This window comes from Megalobrama amblycephala, linkage group LG10 (assembly GCF_018812025.1).
Source record: "Megalobrama amblycephala isolate DHTTF-2021 linkage group LG10, ASM1881202v1, whole genome shotgun sequence".
NCBI classification, from domain to species: Eukaryota; Metazoa; Chordata; class Actinopteri; order Cypriniformes; family Xenocyprididae; genus Megalobrama; species Megalobrama amblycephala.
The window spans coordinates 28340192-28356190 of NC_063053.1; the positions used below are offsets into that span (position 1 = coordinate 28340192).

The window sequence follows — 15999 nt, forward strand, 5'->3', positions numbered from 1 at the left end:
TCTTTCAATAATTTTATGTTTACCATTAAAAACAAACAAACAAACATAATGTGGCCACTAGTTGTAGATCAGTGCATTTGACTTTAATAGAAATTACGTTTTAGACTAGAACATGTAATAGAGGATGTCAGACAACACGTAATGAATTAAATAAGAACCGGTTCTTTGAAATGAACTATTTGAAGGAACCGATTCGCTGAAGTGATTCGGACGGCGGCCGCTCTGAAAACGAATGACGTGTCGTGACAACAGTAGGACACGCCCATCGCATCCGGAAGTACTGCGGGCTTGAGCATTTGTTTTGCTGTCACGATAGCAAGTTAAAGCGTTGTGTGTTCACACCTTATTTAGAGTAACTAAGTTTGTAAGCTCTTTGAAATCAATATTGTTCAGTCTTGACTCGGAGTTAGAGGTCGGGAAGTTCACGTAACAGGAACAACTCAAGAAAGAAACGCAAATTCTCGGAGGAACAGCTGCCTATAAAGAAGAACAGGTTAAAATGATTTGCCATATACCCAGTTAAACGTCTTTAAACGTCAATCATGGATTGTACAGCTCTTGAGCTCGATGCTGTTAAATTTGCCAAATCAGCTGTACTGCATGATCAGCAGGGGAAATACAATGAAGCTGTTTTCTACTACAAGGTAAGCTACACACTCTGCTTTTTGACATTGATAGCTGATTTAATGTAATATTTACCTTAACCTGACGGAAAAAGGCTCTATTATTTAATGGAAATGTCAGCATATTCCACGCTATAGCAATAAAAGCTGTCATTAAACAATTTTCACTTTGAGCTGGATGTACATTTGGATAAAACTCATATTTGATTATGTATTGTATTTTGGGTTCTGTTTAGGAGGCTGCCCAGGCTCTCATCTATGCAGGAATGGCTGGATCCAAACTAGAGAACATTCAAGACAAGGTGAACGAGTACCTGGACAGAGTACAGACTCTACTCAGTGCCGGTCAGTTTACATGAACTAATACCAACATGACTTCATCATGTATTGATACTCAGTATCAAGATTTACACCTTTTAAGTTGATTCTCTAGGACTGAATTGTGTCTCTGTGGTCAATGAAAAAGTGAAACCTCCTCCCTACTGCAGAAGGAAGAAATTATGTTCATATTTTCCACGGCCCAACCTTTAGAAAGCTTACATAGGTCATACCTCATTTGAAAGGGGTGTGACTAATACAGCAATTGGGAATCACAAATGAATGCTGCCAGGGTTTTTTAATTCACAGCTAAATGTAAATCTCTTCCTCCTTTTCTTGTGTTTTGGTATTTTTAAAACAACATAATGTTTGAGTAGTCTACATTAATGCTCTGGCATTAATTACTTACCTTTAGGTTGTCCCAAAACTATGACTTTCTTAAGTGCAACAAAAAAGGATAAATTTTGAGGAATTGTACTGGTTGCTCTTTTCCAGCCTATGAATGATGATTGAGCACTGAAGCTTTCAGTCTTCAAAATGGATGTAAAATCACAATAAAAGTGTCATGAAAGTGACCTTAACAACATATGCGCTGTATTCCAGGTTTTCAGAAACCTTATATTTGAACATTTAAGAATATCTCAGCCAATATGAAGGGTCTTTGAATATTTGGAGGGCTTTCAAATCTAAAAGGTTGAGAACCACTGATCTGAATTTTGTTCACATGGAAAATGTAGAGAATAGTGACCTAAATTACTTTTTTTTTTTTCCTCACACAAAGTTATCGAATGACTTCAGAAGTCTTATGGATCACTTTTATTGCGTTTTTTAATTCAAACCCGATTCCAAAAAAGTTGGGACACTGTACAAATTGTGAATAAAAAAGGAATGCAATAATTTACAAATCTCATAAACTTATATTTTATTCACAATAGAATATAGATAACATATCAAATGTTGAAAGTGAGACATTTTGAAATATCATGCCAAATATTGGCTCATTTTGGATTTCATGAGAGCTACACATTCTAAAAAAGTTGGGACAGGTAGCAATAAGAGGCCGGAAAAGTTAAATGTACAAGGAACAGCTGGAGGACCAATTTGCAATTTTCAATTGGCAACATGATTGGGTATAAAAAGAGCCTCTCAGAGTGGCAGTGTCTCTCAGAAGTCAAGATGGGCAGAGCATCACCAATTCCCCCAATGCTGCGGCGAAAAATAGTGGAGCAATATCAGAAAGGAGTTTCTCAGAGAAAAATTGCAAAGAGTTTGAAGTTACAGTGCATAAGATCATCCAAAGATTCAGAGAATCTGGAACAATCTCTCTGCGTAAGGGTCAAGGCCGTAAAACCATACTGGATGCCCGTGATCTTCGGTCCCTTAGAGGGCACTGCATCACATACAGGAATGCTACTGTAATGGAAATCACAACATGGGCTCAGGAATACTTCCAGAAAACATTGTCAGTGAACACAATCCACAGTGCCATTCGCCGTTGCCGGCTAAAACTCTATAGGTCAAAAAAGAAGCCATATCTTAACATGATCCAGAAGCGCAGGTGTTTTCTCTGGGCCAAGGCTAATTTAAAATGGACTGTGGCAAAGTGGAAAACTGTTCTGTGGTCAGACGAATCAAAATTTGAAGTTCTTTTTGGAAAACTGGGACGCCATGTCATCCGGACTAAAGAGGACAAGGACAACCCAAGTTGTTATCAGCGCTCAGTTCAGAAGCCTGCATCTCTGATGGTATGGGGTTGCATGAGTGCGTGTGGCATGGGCAGCTTACACATCTGGAAAGGCACCATCAATGCTGAAAGGTATATCCAAGTTCTAGAACAACATATGCTCCCATCCAGATGTCGTCTCTTTCAGGGAAGACCTTGCATTTTCCAACCTGACAATGCCAGACCACATACTGCATCAATTACAACATCATGGCTGCGTAGAAGAAGGATCCGGGTACTGAAATGGACAGCCTGCAGTCCAGATCTTTCACCCATAGAAAACATTTGGCGCATCATAAAGAGGACAAGGAAGACCTAAGACAGTTGAGCAACTAGAAGCCTGTATTAGATGAGAATGGGACAACATTCCTATTCCTAAACTTGAGCAACTTGTCTCCTCAGTCCCCAGACGTTTGCAGACTGTTATAAAAAGAAGAGGGGATGCCACACAGTGGTAAACATGGCCTTGTCCCAACTTTTTTGAGATGTGTTGATGCCATGAAATTTAAAATCAACTTATTTTTCCCTTAAAATGATACATTTTCTCAGTTTAAATGTTGTATTTTGAATACAATTTTGAAATTTGAAACTTCCACATCATTGCATTCTGTTTTTATTCACAATTTGTACAGTGTCCCAACTTTTTGGAATCGGGTTTGAACTTTTTGAAACTTGCAAGCTTGTGTCTATTCCTTATAATTGCTTTGAAAAGAAAGACTAGTACAATTCTTCAAAATTCTTCTTTAGTATTCTTGTACAGAAAGGAAGTCACATGGGTTTGTAACAACATGAGGTTGAGTAAATAAAGGCACTGATGTTTGGGTGAACTATTCCTGTAAGGCCTATCTCTGTTAGAACCCCTGACTGAATCTCTATGAACAGTTCAAGCACAGAGCAGTGACCCTCTGAAGAGTAAGCACCAGTTGGATCTGGAGAGGGCGTACTTTCTGGTGACACAGGCTTTTGAAGAGGATGAGAAGGAAAACACAGATGAGGCCATTGAGCTCTACACTCAGGCAGTGGAGTTGTGCATTCAAGCGGTGAGTCGTCACATAAGGGGGAAACGCTTACATTAGTGTTCAAAAGTTTGAGCACATTTAAAGAAGCTAAAGGACAAGGACAGCAAGGACACATTGATTTGATTTAAAAAATGACAGTAAAGACATTTATAATATTACAAAGGATGTATATTTCAAATAAATGCTGTTTTGAACTTTCTAGGAATCTTGAAAAAATGTATCACAATTTCAAAAATATTGGAAAAAACAACTGTTTTTAACATTTATAATGTTAAAAAAGGGCATATTAGAATGATTTCTGAAGGATCATGTGGCAATGAAGAGTAAATTAATTGCTGCTGAAAATTCAGCTTTGACATCACAGAAATAAATTACATTTTAAAATATGTTAAAATACAAAACAGCTGTTTTAAATTGGAATAATATAGTATTAGTAGCATTACTGTTTAGCTGTGTTTTTGATCAAATAAATGCTGTCTTGTTAAGAGGCTTCTTTCAAAAACATTTAAAAAAATCATACAGACCCCAAACTTTTGAACAGTAATATAAAAATTGCATTATAACTATACAGTGTTGACTCAGATACTAGCAGCAGTTCTAACGTAATAGTAGTCAGTCTTTGCAACAGGTGGTGGTGTTAAGTTGGTTATTCTGGTTTCATATCTCTGACTGACGCTTATATGGGCTCCTCTGGTAATTAGAAACGGACCCGCAGCCCTGTAATCTTTGAACTCTTTCTCTCTCCCACACAGTCCAATGAGACGTCAGATCAAGCACTACAGGGGAAACTGAAGCAGCTTGCTCGGCAGGCTCTGGACAGGTTCAAATCAATTCAATTCACATTTATTTGTATAGCGCTTTTCACAATAGATATCGTTTCAAAGCAGCTTTACAGAGAATGCAATTCACATTACAATTAATCTGTTATCGGAGGTGACTGTCCAATGTGTATCATTTCAGAAATGTACATATATAATCATGCAGTTAGCTAACAATGTAATAATTTAGGCAATTTAATTTAGGTGCTTCACTGACTCACACATTGAACATAGAATGATGTACAGTCAGTATGATGCACATTTGTCTATAATCCTTTGTTTTCTTCTCTTTGTCCTCATCCAGGGCAGAGGGACTGAAAGACTCTCTTAGTAAACCAGCAAACCAGGACAAGCCCGTCTCCTCTGCATCCAAAGGCCCTGCTCAGGTGAGGCAGTTCTTCCCGCTAGGCCAAGACTTCTCCCTCCACGACAAATCTCAGCCGGTCCGAGCAGTGCAGTCCAGTGAGCCGCAGGGTCAGCGTTACACAGCGGAGGAGATAGAGGTGCTCAGGTAGGCTCAGAGCAAACATGATGTCAGGTATTTAATTGTGCATTCATTTAAATGAATATCTGTTTTTTTCATGCTGTACATTTATAATGTTATAGTGCCTAAATTCACTTTTGGTATTTAGAATGATGTATTTTAGTTTTTAATGACTCATTTTTATTTTATTTGGACAAAATAGTATAGAAATTTTAGAATTGGATTTAATTTATTGGTTAACATGTTATATTAGCCTTTTTTTTGTTTTCTGTTTTTTAGAATAACTTCAATAATGCATATAGAAAAATAAATTTGTTGACATTTTTATATTTATTATAATCAGTTCTTTATTTTTCACTTTTGTTGTGTGTTTTGTAGAAAGACCTCCAAGATAAATGGAATTGAATATGTTCCATTCATGAGTGTTGACCTGAGGGAACGTTTTGCATTTCCTGTTCCGTTCTCGTGAGTATTTATATTCTTTTGAGTGGAATTTATACAAGTGCAGCTGCTTCGCTCACATACACTGGTATTCTTGTACACTGAAACAGCTGGATTTTCTTTTGCACTTGCATTTACACTACCATTCAAAAATTTGGGGTCAGTAAGATTTTTTTTTTTTTTAAAGAAATTAATACTTTTATTCAGAAAGGACACATTTAAATTGATCAGAAGTGACAGTAAAGACATTTAAAATGTTACAGAAGATTTCTATCTCAAAAAAATGCTGTTCTTTTGAACCTTCTATTCATCAAAGAATGCTTTAAAAAATGTATCACAGTTTCCACAAAGATAATAAGATTATCAATTATTTAGTGAGCACCAAAACAGCATATTAGAATGATTTCTGAAGGATCATGTGACACTGAAGACTGTAGTAATGATGCTGAAAATTCAGCGTTGCCATCACAGGAATAAATTACATTTTAAAATATATTCAAATATTAGATATAACAGTTTGTAATAATATTTAACAAAATTACTCTTTTTACTGTATTTTTGATCAAATAAATGCAGCCTTGGTAAGCATAAGAGACTTTTAAAAACGTTTAAAAAAATCTTACTGATCTCATCTTTTGTTTTTAAGAGCAGTAGTCCTATAACACTGAGTAAAATGTGGCATAGTCAAAAGACCTCAGTGAGATGATTGCGTTTACACTTAGGGACAAACGTGGGAAACTGGCACTGTCACCGAAGCAAAAAGCCATATTCTCACGCTGGGTTCGGCCAGATGACATCTGCAATAACCCCACCATGATCTTCACTGTGTCCAGCTTCAGCATCAAGCAGGTCTCACTTTATGCATCATTGACTAAGTTTGCTTCTCATTAAAACTTTGCCAAACTATTAACTGGAAACAAATTAACCAGTGATAGTAATAGCTTGGTGTTTAAAGCAGTTGTGCCATTCAAAAAGCTCTGTTGTTTGCTCATGAAACTTTTAGGTTATGTAATGTTGTTTTATTTGATCATGTTTGCAGACGGTTGTGTCAGACTGTTCCTTTGTTGCCTCATTGGCCATCAGTGCAGCATATGAGAGACGCTACAGCAAAAAGTTGATCACAAGGTACAGCTGTGTTTACACTAATAGTTTGACTCACCCTTGGATTATCAGGCTGCTTTTTGGATGGCTCATGGACTGAATCAAGCTTGTGAATGTCAGGTGTCATCAGGCTGAAATGTAAAGAATTCCTGAACAAGCACCTCTAATTTCCTGTAATTTTAATTAGTTATAACAAGACTTATAGGAATCAATGGGAGTTTCCCACAATTACATAAAAATGTCTATTTGTGTTTGTATGTAGCATCATCTACCCACAGAACAGGAAGGGAGAGCCAGAGTATAACCCCTGTGGGAAGTACATGGTGAAGCTGCACATTAATGGTGTCCCGAGAAAGGTATTCAACCTCTCTAAGCCCCGCCTCCTCAAATAACTTGCCTTTTATCTGTTGCCTTCATCATTGTTTGAAGATGAACAGGTTTTTGAGATTGTATTGTTATAGTTGAGGTATGTGTTTCTCTATCAGGTGATCATTGATGATTTCCTACCCGTGGACCGCAATGGCGAGCTGCTTTGCTCCTATTCCAGTAATCGCAACGAACTTTGGGTGTCGCTCATCGAGAAGGCTTACATGAAGGTCATGGGAGGATATGATTTCCCAGGCTCCAACTCTGTGAGTGGCACTTCAGATTCAGATGCTACTCTAAATAAAATATTTCTGTCATCCCTAAGTCTCTATTACTCTAGGGCTACATTTATTTGATCAAAAATGCAGTAAAAACAGTAAAATTGTGAAATATTATTACAACTTAAAATAACTATATTCTATTTTAAAAAGTAATTTATTCATGTTATAGCAAAGCTGAATTTTCAGCATACATTACTTGGTGCCCTTATTATTGTCAGTATTGAAAACAGTTGTGCTGCTTAAAGGTGCTACAGAGGATCTTTTCGTCGACTCAGAAACCAAAAACTGTTACTGAGTTTTTGAAATGAGCGCATGCGTAAGAACAACCCCCCTCCTTCACAGCTCATTTCGAGGGAACGCCTCCCAAAACTCGTGCACAAGTATTGGAACACGAGTGTTTACCACCGGCATTCGCTGTGTCGTGTTAGTGGATTCATTATGTCGGACTCACCGCAGATAACTCATAATCTGCAGTTGTTACTCCTGTCTCCTGACAAAAACATTGCATGCGGCGCCTGTAGAGTGTGGAAAGTTACTGGAGCGCACGTCTCGCGCAAGGAACGTAATGGCAGTGATTGACAAGCCAGATTGGCTGATGTTTTTAAGGCCCTACCTCGTGCACAGATGATGTATATTAATATTATTCCTTTCAGTTCACCTAATAAATAGTCTTTTATCAGTTAGTAAAGACAGTTTCAAGTAATATTGCAAAAATGTATAAAACAAAACATCCTCTGTAGCACCTTTAATATATTTGTGGAAATCCCTGACACATTATTTTTCAGGATTCTGTGATAAATGTTAAAAAACATCATTTATTTGAAATAGAAATCTTTTGTGTTATTATTAATGTCTTTACTGTCTCTTTTGATTAGTGTAATGCATCCTTGCTGATTAAAACTATTTCTTTCTGTCAAAAAACAAATCATACTGACCTCAAACTTTTGAATGGTGGTCTATACTGTTTTGTATAATTAAACACTAACAACAATTATTTAGACTAAAATTAATCATTTTACATGCTACAAGTGAATTTAGGCAACACCAAAAAAACTGAGTGACATGTTTTTTGTGTGTGTTTCATTTGTAGAATATCGATTTGCACGCTCTCACTGGCTGGATCCCAGAGCGTATTGCTATGCACTCAGACAATCAGTCCTTTAACAAAGATGACACTTTCCGCATGCTTTTCCAGAGGTAAGCACACATTCACAGTACACACATCCACTGGTGTGTATTGATGTCTGACCACTGTAAGGTCACATGTTCATTTAGATTCTGTACTATGTAGCTACTTTAGTACTTTACTGGCCGTATTCCACTTGCTTGTCTTGATTGAATGCCAATGAACATTTTTCTTCTCTTTTTTTTAAGTTTTTGATTTATTAAGTTTTCATCTTTCACCGAAAAAAAAACCTAACATTTTTAATAGTTTCAGTTTTAGTTAACAAAAACAATATTGATCTATTCTGGCAGGTTTCACAGAGGAGATGTTCTCATCACCACAGCAACAGGGGTCATGACTGAAGAGGAGGGGGAGAGGTGGGGTTTAGTTCCCACACATGCTTACGCTGTCCTAGACATCAGGGAATACAAGGTGACACACATAACCCCTGGTCTATGTTAAATATCTTCTGCTTAGAGGGGTCTCATAACTGCAAAATCATCATCATCTAATCCTTGTTCTCACAGGGTAAACGCTTCCTCCAGCTGAAGAACCCTTGGAGCCATCTCAGGTGGAAAGGCCGCTATAGCGAACGTGATGAAAAGAACTGGACACCAGATCTTCTCAAATACCTAAATTTTGACCCCAAAACTGCACAGAAGTTTGACAATGGTAAGCCAGTGCTAAAATAACAATGGCCCTGTTTACACCTGGTATTAAGATGCGTTTTGGTCAATCGGATCACAAATAGAAGAGGGAGAGTCTCTTTTGTCCACTTTCGACCACTTCTGTCCTGATTTCTTCAAGGGGAGGGTCTATGGGCGGGTAAATGTATGGGTTTTTCTCAGATCTATCAATCTAATGGACAAGATAAGCTTACGTAATTTACGCAAACCGGAGAAAACATACGGAGATCAGCAGCTTTCGTTTGTGCTCTGACAGCCGTAAGACCACGCCGAAAGCTGTGAGTGAGTGTTAAATCAGGAATGGTGAGAGAACATTATGGTGCTTTTCCACTGTGTGGTACGACTCGGCTCAGCTCGTTATGGCACGGCCCGGCTCGGCTCGCTTTACTTTCGGTTTGCTTTTCCACTGCAGTTTAGTAATACTTCAAAGTGGGTGGGAATATAGACTGATCATTATAGTTGTGCCGCCACTATTGCTGTGGATCCGCTCCTCGGTTACCAACGAGTCTTAACCTTGTCTACTGACCACGATACACCCATTTCTTTTTTCAAGAGTGCAACGGTCATTTAACAGTCATCACTATTTAAATCCAGTGGGTTTGGTGTCTCGTGTTTCAAATCCAAAGATGCTGATATTGACGATTCTCTCTGACCAATCAGTGATCTGCAATGTTTACACGTCACATTTAGTATTGGTACCGAGCTACACCATGCAGTGGAAAAGCGCCAAAAAGTGAGCCGTACCAAACCGTTCCATGCAGTGGAAATGCGCTTGGTACATATTTCATCTTCAAACCAAAGTTTAAATCCCATCTAGCTAGCATGCTTTCCATAATGTTTACGCATTAAAGGTGCCCTAGATTCAAAAATTGAATTTACCTCGGCATAGTTAAATAACAAGAGTTCAGTACATGGAAAAGACATACAGTGAGTCTCAAACTCCATTGATTCCTCCTTCTTATATAAATCTCATTTGTTTAAAAGACCTCAGAAGAACAGACGAATCTCAACATAACACCGGCTGTTACATAACAGTCGGGGTGTACGCCCCCAATATTTGCATATGCCAGCCCATGATTGAGGCATTACACAAGGGCAGCCAGTATTAACGTCTGGATGAAAGGCATTAGACAAGGGCAGAATGTCTGGATGTGCACAGCTGAATAAACAGACTAGGTAAGCAAGCAAGGACAATAGCAAAAAATGGCAGATGGAGCAATAATAACTGACATGATTCATGATAACATGATATTTTTTGTGATATTTGTAAATTGTCGTTAGCATGTTGCTAATGTACTGTTAAATGTGGTTAAAGTTACCATCGTTTCTTACTGTATTCACGGAGACAAGAGCCGTCGCTATTTTCATTTTTAAACACTTGCAGTCTGTATAATGCATAAACACAACTTCATTCTTTATAAATCTCTCCAACAGTGTAGCATTAGCCGTTAGCCACGGAGCATAGCCTCAAACTCATTCAGAATCAATGTAAACATCAAAATAAACACTGTACTTACGCGATTAGACATGCTGCATGACGAACACTTTGTAAAGATCCATTTTGAGGGTTATATTAGCTGTTTGTACTTTTTTTATGTTGTTTAAGGCAAGCGCGAGCTCTTGGGGCATGGAGCACATCTCGTGGGGCAACACACCCTGAATCGGCTCATTTCTAATTATGCCCCAAAATAGGCAGTTAAAAAAATGAATTAAAAAAAAATCTATGGGGTATTTTGAGCTGAAACTTCACAGACACATTCAGGGGACACCTTAGACTTATATTACATCTTTTAAAAAAAAGTTCTAGGGCACCTTTAAAGGATTAGTTCACAATCTGAGTTATATTAATAAATATCCCGACGCATCCAAGCTTTATAATGGCAGTGAACAGGACCGACGAGTATGAAACTGTGCATCCATCCTTTATAAACATACTCCACACGGCTCCAGGGGCCTTCTGAAGTGAATTGATGCGTTTGTGTAAAAAAAATCCATATTTAACAAGTTATAAAGTAAAATATCTAGCTTCCGCCAGACTGCCTTCCGTATTCAACTTACGAAAAAAGCGTAACTAACGTCGCGTTTACACCTGTAATAAGCGTCATCCACTTGTGATCCGATCTACCATATCGCATCTTAACTCCAGGTGTAAATAACGCCAATGACTCGACAAATTTTATAAAAGTTCTTATTCACCTGTGTTTTTTTCTTTAAGGGGTGTTTTGGATCATCTGGGAAGACTTGTGCCAGTATTACGATGTCATCTACTTGAGCTGGAATCCAGCACTGTTCAAAGAATCCTCTTGTATACATAGGTAACAACTCTTTGTTGCTATATTATCAATAGAATTCTGTCAATGTCTTTGGTGTCTGATAGGATACGTTTAGACTGTGTGGCCCAATTTTTTTGCTCATATGTGACTCAGACTTTGTTTTTCATAACCGTGTAAACATCACATTTGTGCTCTTCCATATGTGGTCCTAGATCAGATACAGGTCTGATGTTTTGAAATGTGACCTCAGTCTGAACAGTCATGTCGGAATTCATGCGACTTTTAAAATTCTGTGCTGATGGGAGTCACTCCAAAGATTTTACATATCACTAGTTCTTTGGTCACTCAGTAAATATGGAAAACAACTACTAGGGTAGACAGTGGAGTGACAGAGATTGAGAATAAGTCTTAAGTCATCTTATCAGATAATTTAAAAAAATATATGTGCATTATGCTATTGCAGTAGCTGGGATGGCAAACAGGGACCTGTGAAGGACGTCTACAGTTTGGCCAATAACCCTCAGTACAAGCTGGAGGTGCAGTGTCCTCAAGGGGGCGCTGCAGTATGGGTGCTGCTCACCAGACACATCACTGACAAGGTAAAACAACAGATTACAGTGCAGTGCACTACAATCAGATTGAGAGTACTAGTTCTTACAATGTTCTTACTTTCTCATTCACTCTCAAGGATGACTTTGCTCAAAATCGGGAGTTTATTACTTTAGTAGTTTACAAGACCGATGGAAAGAAAGTCTATTATCCAGGTAAGATTAGACAGTGAAGAAATTATGTATATCTGATTTCTTTATAGTTCATTATTTACATTTTGTGCACACTGGTTTGTGTTTTTCTGAAGCTGAACCTCCTCCCTACATTGATGGCATCAGGATCAATAGCCCTCACTACTTAACTAAGATCAAACTAACTAGTCCTGGAACTCACACCTTTACACTGGTGGTCTCTCAGTATGAGAAACAAAACACCATCAACTACACGCTAAGGGTAAGACACAATCAAGTGTGATCGGTTTTTATTTTCATATTGATGTAATCATATAACAAACTGTTGTCATGAATATGCCCTTTCCAGGTGTACTCGGTGTGCAAGTTTAATTTCTCCAAAATCCCAACACCCTTCACCCACACCAAAAGAGTAAGTTCAAACTTCTTCTATCACTTTTTATAGTGTCCTTGGTTGTGGTTATTGTTCTATTTCCAGATTGTTTAACATCTCTCTCTTTGTTGCTCCTGATGTATAGATAAATGGCCAGTGGAAGGGGGCCAGTGCAGGAGGTTGTGGAAACTACAGAGATAGCTTCAAGAACAACCCTATATATCAGTTCAACTTGGAGAAAACAGGCCCTCTGCTCATCGAACTTCGTGGCTCCAGGTCAGACTGCTTGTTATTTTACTCCACACCATCAGAGGGCACATTTCCCTTGTTTCATTACATTTCAAAGGTAACAATGGGGGTACCAACAAATAATAGTAATAAATGTATACCCTTTGACACCAGAACATCAAAACATTATCTGAAGGCCTTTATCATTTAGGAAAATATGGTATTTTCAAATATGTAATTTTCAGCAGGTTTGCTTTGATTAGGTGTATCTTGCATAGGTTATGTTAGCTTAGCAACCTGTAAGCAAGCTGAACACTCAAAGAAACATTGAATGATTCCAATTGAAAATGCTGTTTTAGAATGTGATATGTGATTGTATAGTAAAATAAAGTAATATTTGATCATATTAAAATAATTAATTGTTGTGTTTTATAAAATAAGATGACTATAAAGATGATTTGCTATAACATGCCCCAGAAAAGTTGTTTTAGCCATGAAGGGAGTGAGATTTCACGGGCTGTCAGATTTCCCTTGACACCAGGAATGATGCTGACAGGGCCATTCTGTGTAATCACTCCATCCTGGAACAAACACCTACGCACATTCAGAACCCTTCTGTCTCTGAGTGTGAGAGTGGTTTCTCAGTGATGTGAGGATGTATGACAGTGTGTGATTTCTGTGAATATAAACGAGTTTGGCTTTCTCACTGCAGGCAGTACAGTGTGGGCTTTGAGGTGGTGACCGTTTCTTCTGCAGGGGATTCTGGATCATCAGGCTCTCAAAAGAGGGGCAGTGGAGATTACCGGTAAAGAAATACTCTCTTTGTTCTTTGTGGTGAAGAAAACTATATGCCTATTGAATACTAGTGTACTGCTTATTTGCATACTGCGTAGTATACACTTAAAGGGTTAGTTCACCCAAAAATGAAAATTCTGTCATTAAATACTCACCCTCATGTTGTTCCAAACCCGCAAGACCTTTGTTCATCTTCGGAACACAAATTAAGGCATTTTGCAACAAATTTCAATCATTAGTAGGCTAAATGTCATATCATGACCTCATTACGTGCATATTTAAAGTGCCCTTTCTATGTTTTTTTTCATAAGTAGTGTAATATAGCTGTTTGTGAATGTAAAAGGTCTCCAAAGTTTCAAAGATCAAAGCACACGATAAATGACGATAAATGTCTCCCAAAAGCCTATGGTCTTTATTGGCTGCCCAGGAACAACATCTTCTTTGACCCTCAATCACTGTAGCTGAGGCCCGGAAGAGTTTGATTTGTGTCGACATTTCGATAAGACGCGGTTTTCTCCGTTGCGATTTATATTGTAAAAACAATGCCATCGTTACTGTTCATATCAGTGTGTATGCAAGTGCAAAGAGAGCTGAAATTTAGATATGGTAATGGATGTTTTATTACCGACACACTCTGTAAACGGTAGACCAATCACAAGAGACTGGGTCATCTGACCAATCAGAGCAGAGCAGGCCCTCGGAAAGGCGGGGTTTAGAGAGACCGAATCTTAGTTCTATAATACAGATTTTAGCCAAGGCCCCCAAATATGATTCTTTTTTAAAATTGAATTTTAAAATTTTAAAAATTAGCATTTTAAAATTTGAGGTTTGTAAGATTTTTTTTTTTTTTTTTTTTTTTTTTTTAAAGATTTTTTATGTTCACAAAGCCTGCAATTGTTTAATCAAAAATACAGTAAAAACAGGAATATTTTGAAATATTATAATTATAATATACTGTAAAATGTAAATTATTTCTGTGATGGCAAAGCTGAACTTTCAGTAGCCATTACTCTAGTCACATGATCCTTCAGAAATCATTCTGTTATGTTAATTTTAGGATTCTTTGGTAAATAGAAAGTTTAAAAGAACAGCATTTATTTGAAAAATAACTTTTTGTAACAATGTAAAAGTCCTGCTGAATAAACATCTTACTGACCCCAAACTTTTAAACGGTGATGTATACATTTTTCCACACCTATAAAAGACCCTTGACCCATTTGGTATTCCCTTGAAACTCCTTGGTATATATACATAAACTACTGCAGAAATAGCATGCTATTATGAACAGCCTGGTGTATTTTAATTTTGTTATACTAACAGTCAGCTGGCTTGTGTATATTCATGTACATGCATAGACAAAACTGCAGTGTAGATCATTCCACTTTAGCATCAGCATGCAAATGCTTGAAAAGCACAGCCTTGTCTCACAAAGAAATCTAGGTCAGACATAGTTGATCATATGTAAAATATTCAAATGACTAAAAAATATGTTTGAAGAAAATAAATATATTTCACGGTCATCTTGATAGCAGTAGCTTGGTTGTTAGCTTTGTTGATGGTCTGCATTTATAATGTGTACTCTAAAATCGATTAAAAACAGTTCATTATCCAGTGTTATATAACACAATCTGATCTCTTTATCCCCAGATGCGGTTTCTGTTATATGGAGGTTGAGAACTTTCCTGCTGGGATTTACAATGTGATCCCCACTACCTTCCTGCCCAAACAGGAAGGCCCATTCTTCCTGGACTTCAGCAGTGTCACTCCACTGCGCATATCTCAGCTGCAATAACAGCTCTAGATCATCGGCCCACCGGATTGTTCTGCATATAAGACACTGAATGATGCTTTAGCCAATGGTCATTGCTCCCATATTTGTCACATTAGCGTGTGATAGATAGCATACAACTGCTCATGACAGTGCCATGCTCAGAGGAAGTGTGTTCAATCAGCCAAAAATGCACTCCTCTTAGTTCTGCAGTCCAAAGTTGCATTCAAAAACAATGATGTGTGTGTACACTTGACCTGAAATGACTGTTTTTTCACTCAGGAGACTTGCATTAAAGCAGGGATGTATATTAATGATGTCTGAGGATAGATCAGAGGGATCTGTTTCGTGCACAGAAATCTGTCTCCATATTAAGGGCTCTTCCTCTGGTCTGTTTGCTGATGTCTTGGTGGAAAGACTCAGTTGCAGGGCTGCTCTGTTTAGTGGGCAGAGAATGAGTGCACTTTAGATAGATAGATAGATAGATAGATAGATAGATAGATAGATAGATAGATAGATGCATCGATCTAAAGCATCACTTTTTTTATGTTTTTCCCCCAAATGTCAACTTAATTTGTTTATCAGTCATTATCTACCAGCACAGTACTGTACGTTTACAAAACATAACAATGACCTGGATGTTCTTACATCATAAAGGGTCATGCATGATTGAAGGTGATGTTCCGTATTGGGTATTGTACAAATGCTTAAAGTTCTTCCATCTGACATGCTTTTTGATTTCTGTTCATCTGCTCTGATGTATTTATTTACAGAGATTAAAATTAATGTGTACATTA

General features: G+C 37.7%; 1 protein-coding gene across 1 annotated transcript; it reads left to right on the forward strand.

Annotated features, from left to right (window-relative positions):
- The first annotated feature begins 242 nt into the window (after nucleotides 1–242).
- On the forward strand, nucleotides 243–15999 carry capn7 (calpain 7). The gene is made up of 21 exons (XM_048205627.1): nucleotides 243–644; nucleotides 860–968; nucleotides 3547–3704; nucleotides 4436–4503; nucleotides 4806–5012; nucleotides 5364–5450; nucleotides 6149–6275; nucleotides 6466–6551; nucleotides 6790–6883; nucleotides 7013–7159; nucleotides 8265–8371; nucleotides 8651–8771; nucleotides 8867–9011; nucleotides 11241–11340; nucleotides 11762–11897; nucleotides 11987–12062; nucleotides 12155–12300; nucleotides 12388–12450; nucleotides 12557–12687; nucleotides 13352–13444; nucleotides 15082–15999. The coding sequence occupies exons 1-21, from the start codon at nucleotides 543–545 to the stop codon at nucleotides 15224–15226; spliced, it is 2448 nt and encodes an 815-aa protein (XP_048061584.1). The 5' UTR covers nucleotides 243–542; the 3' UTR covers nucleotides 15227–15999.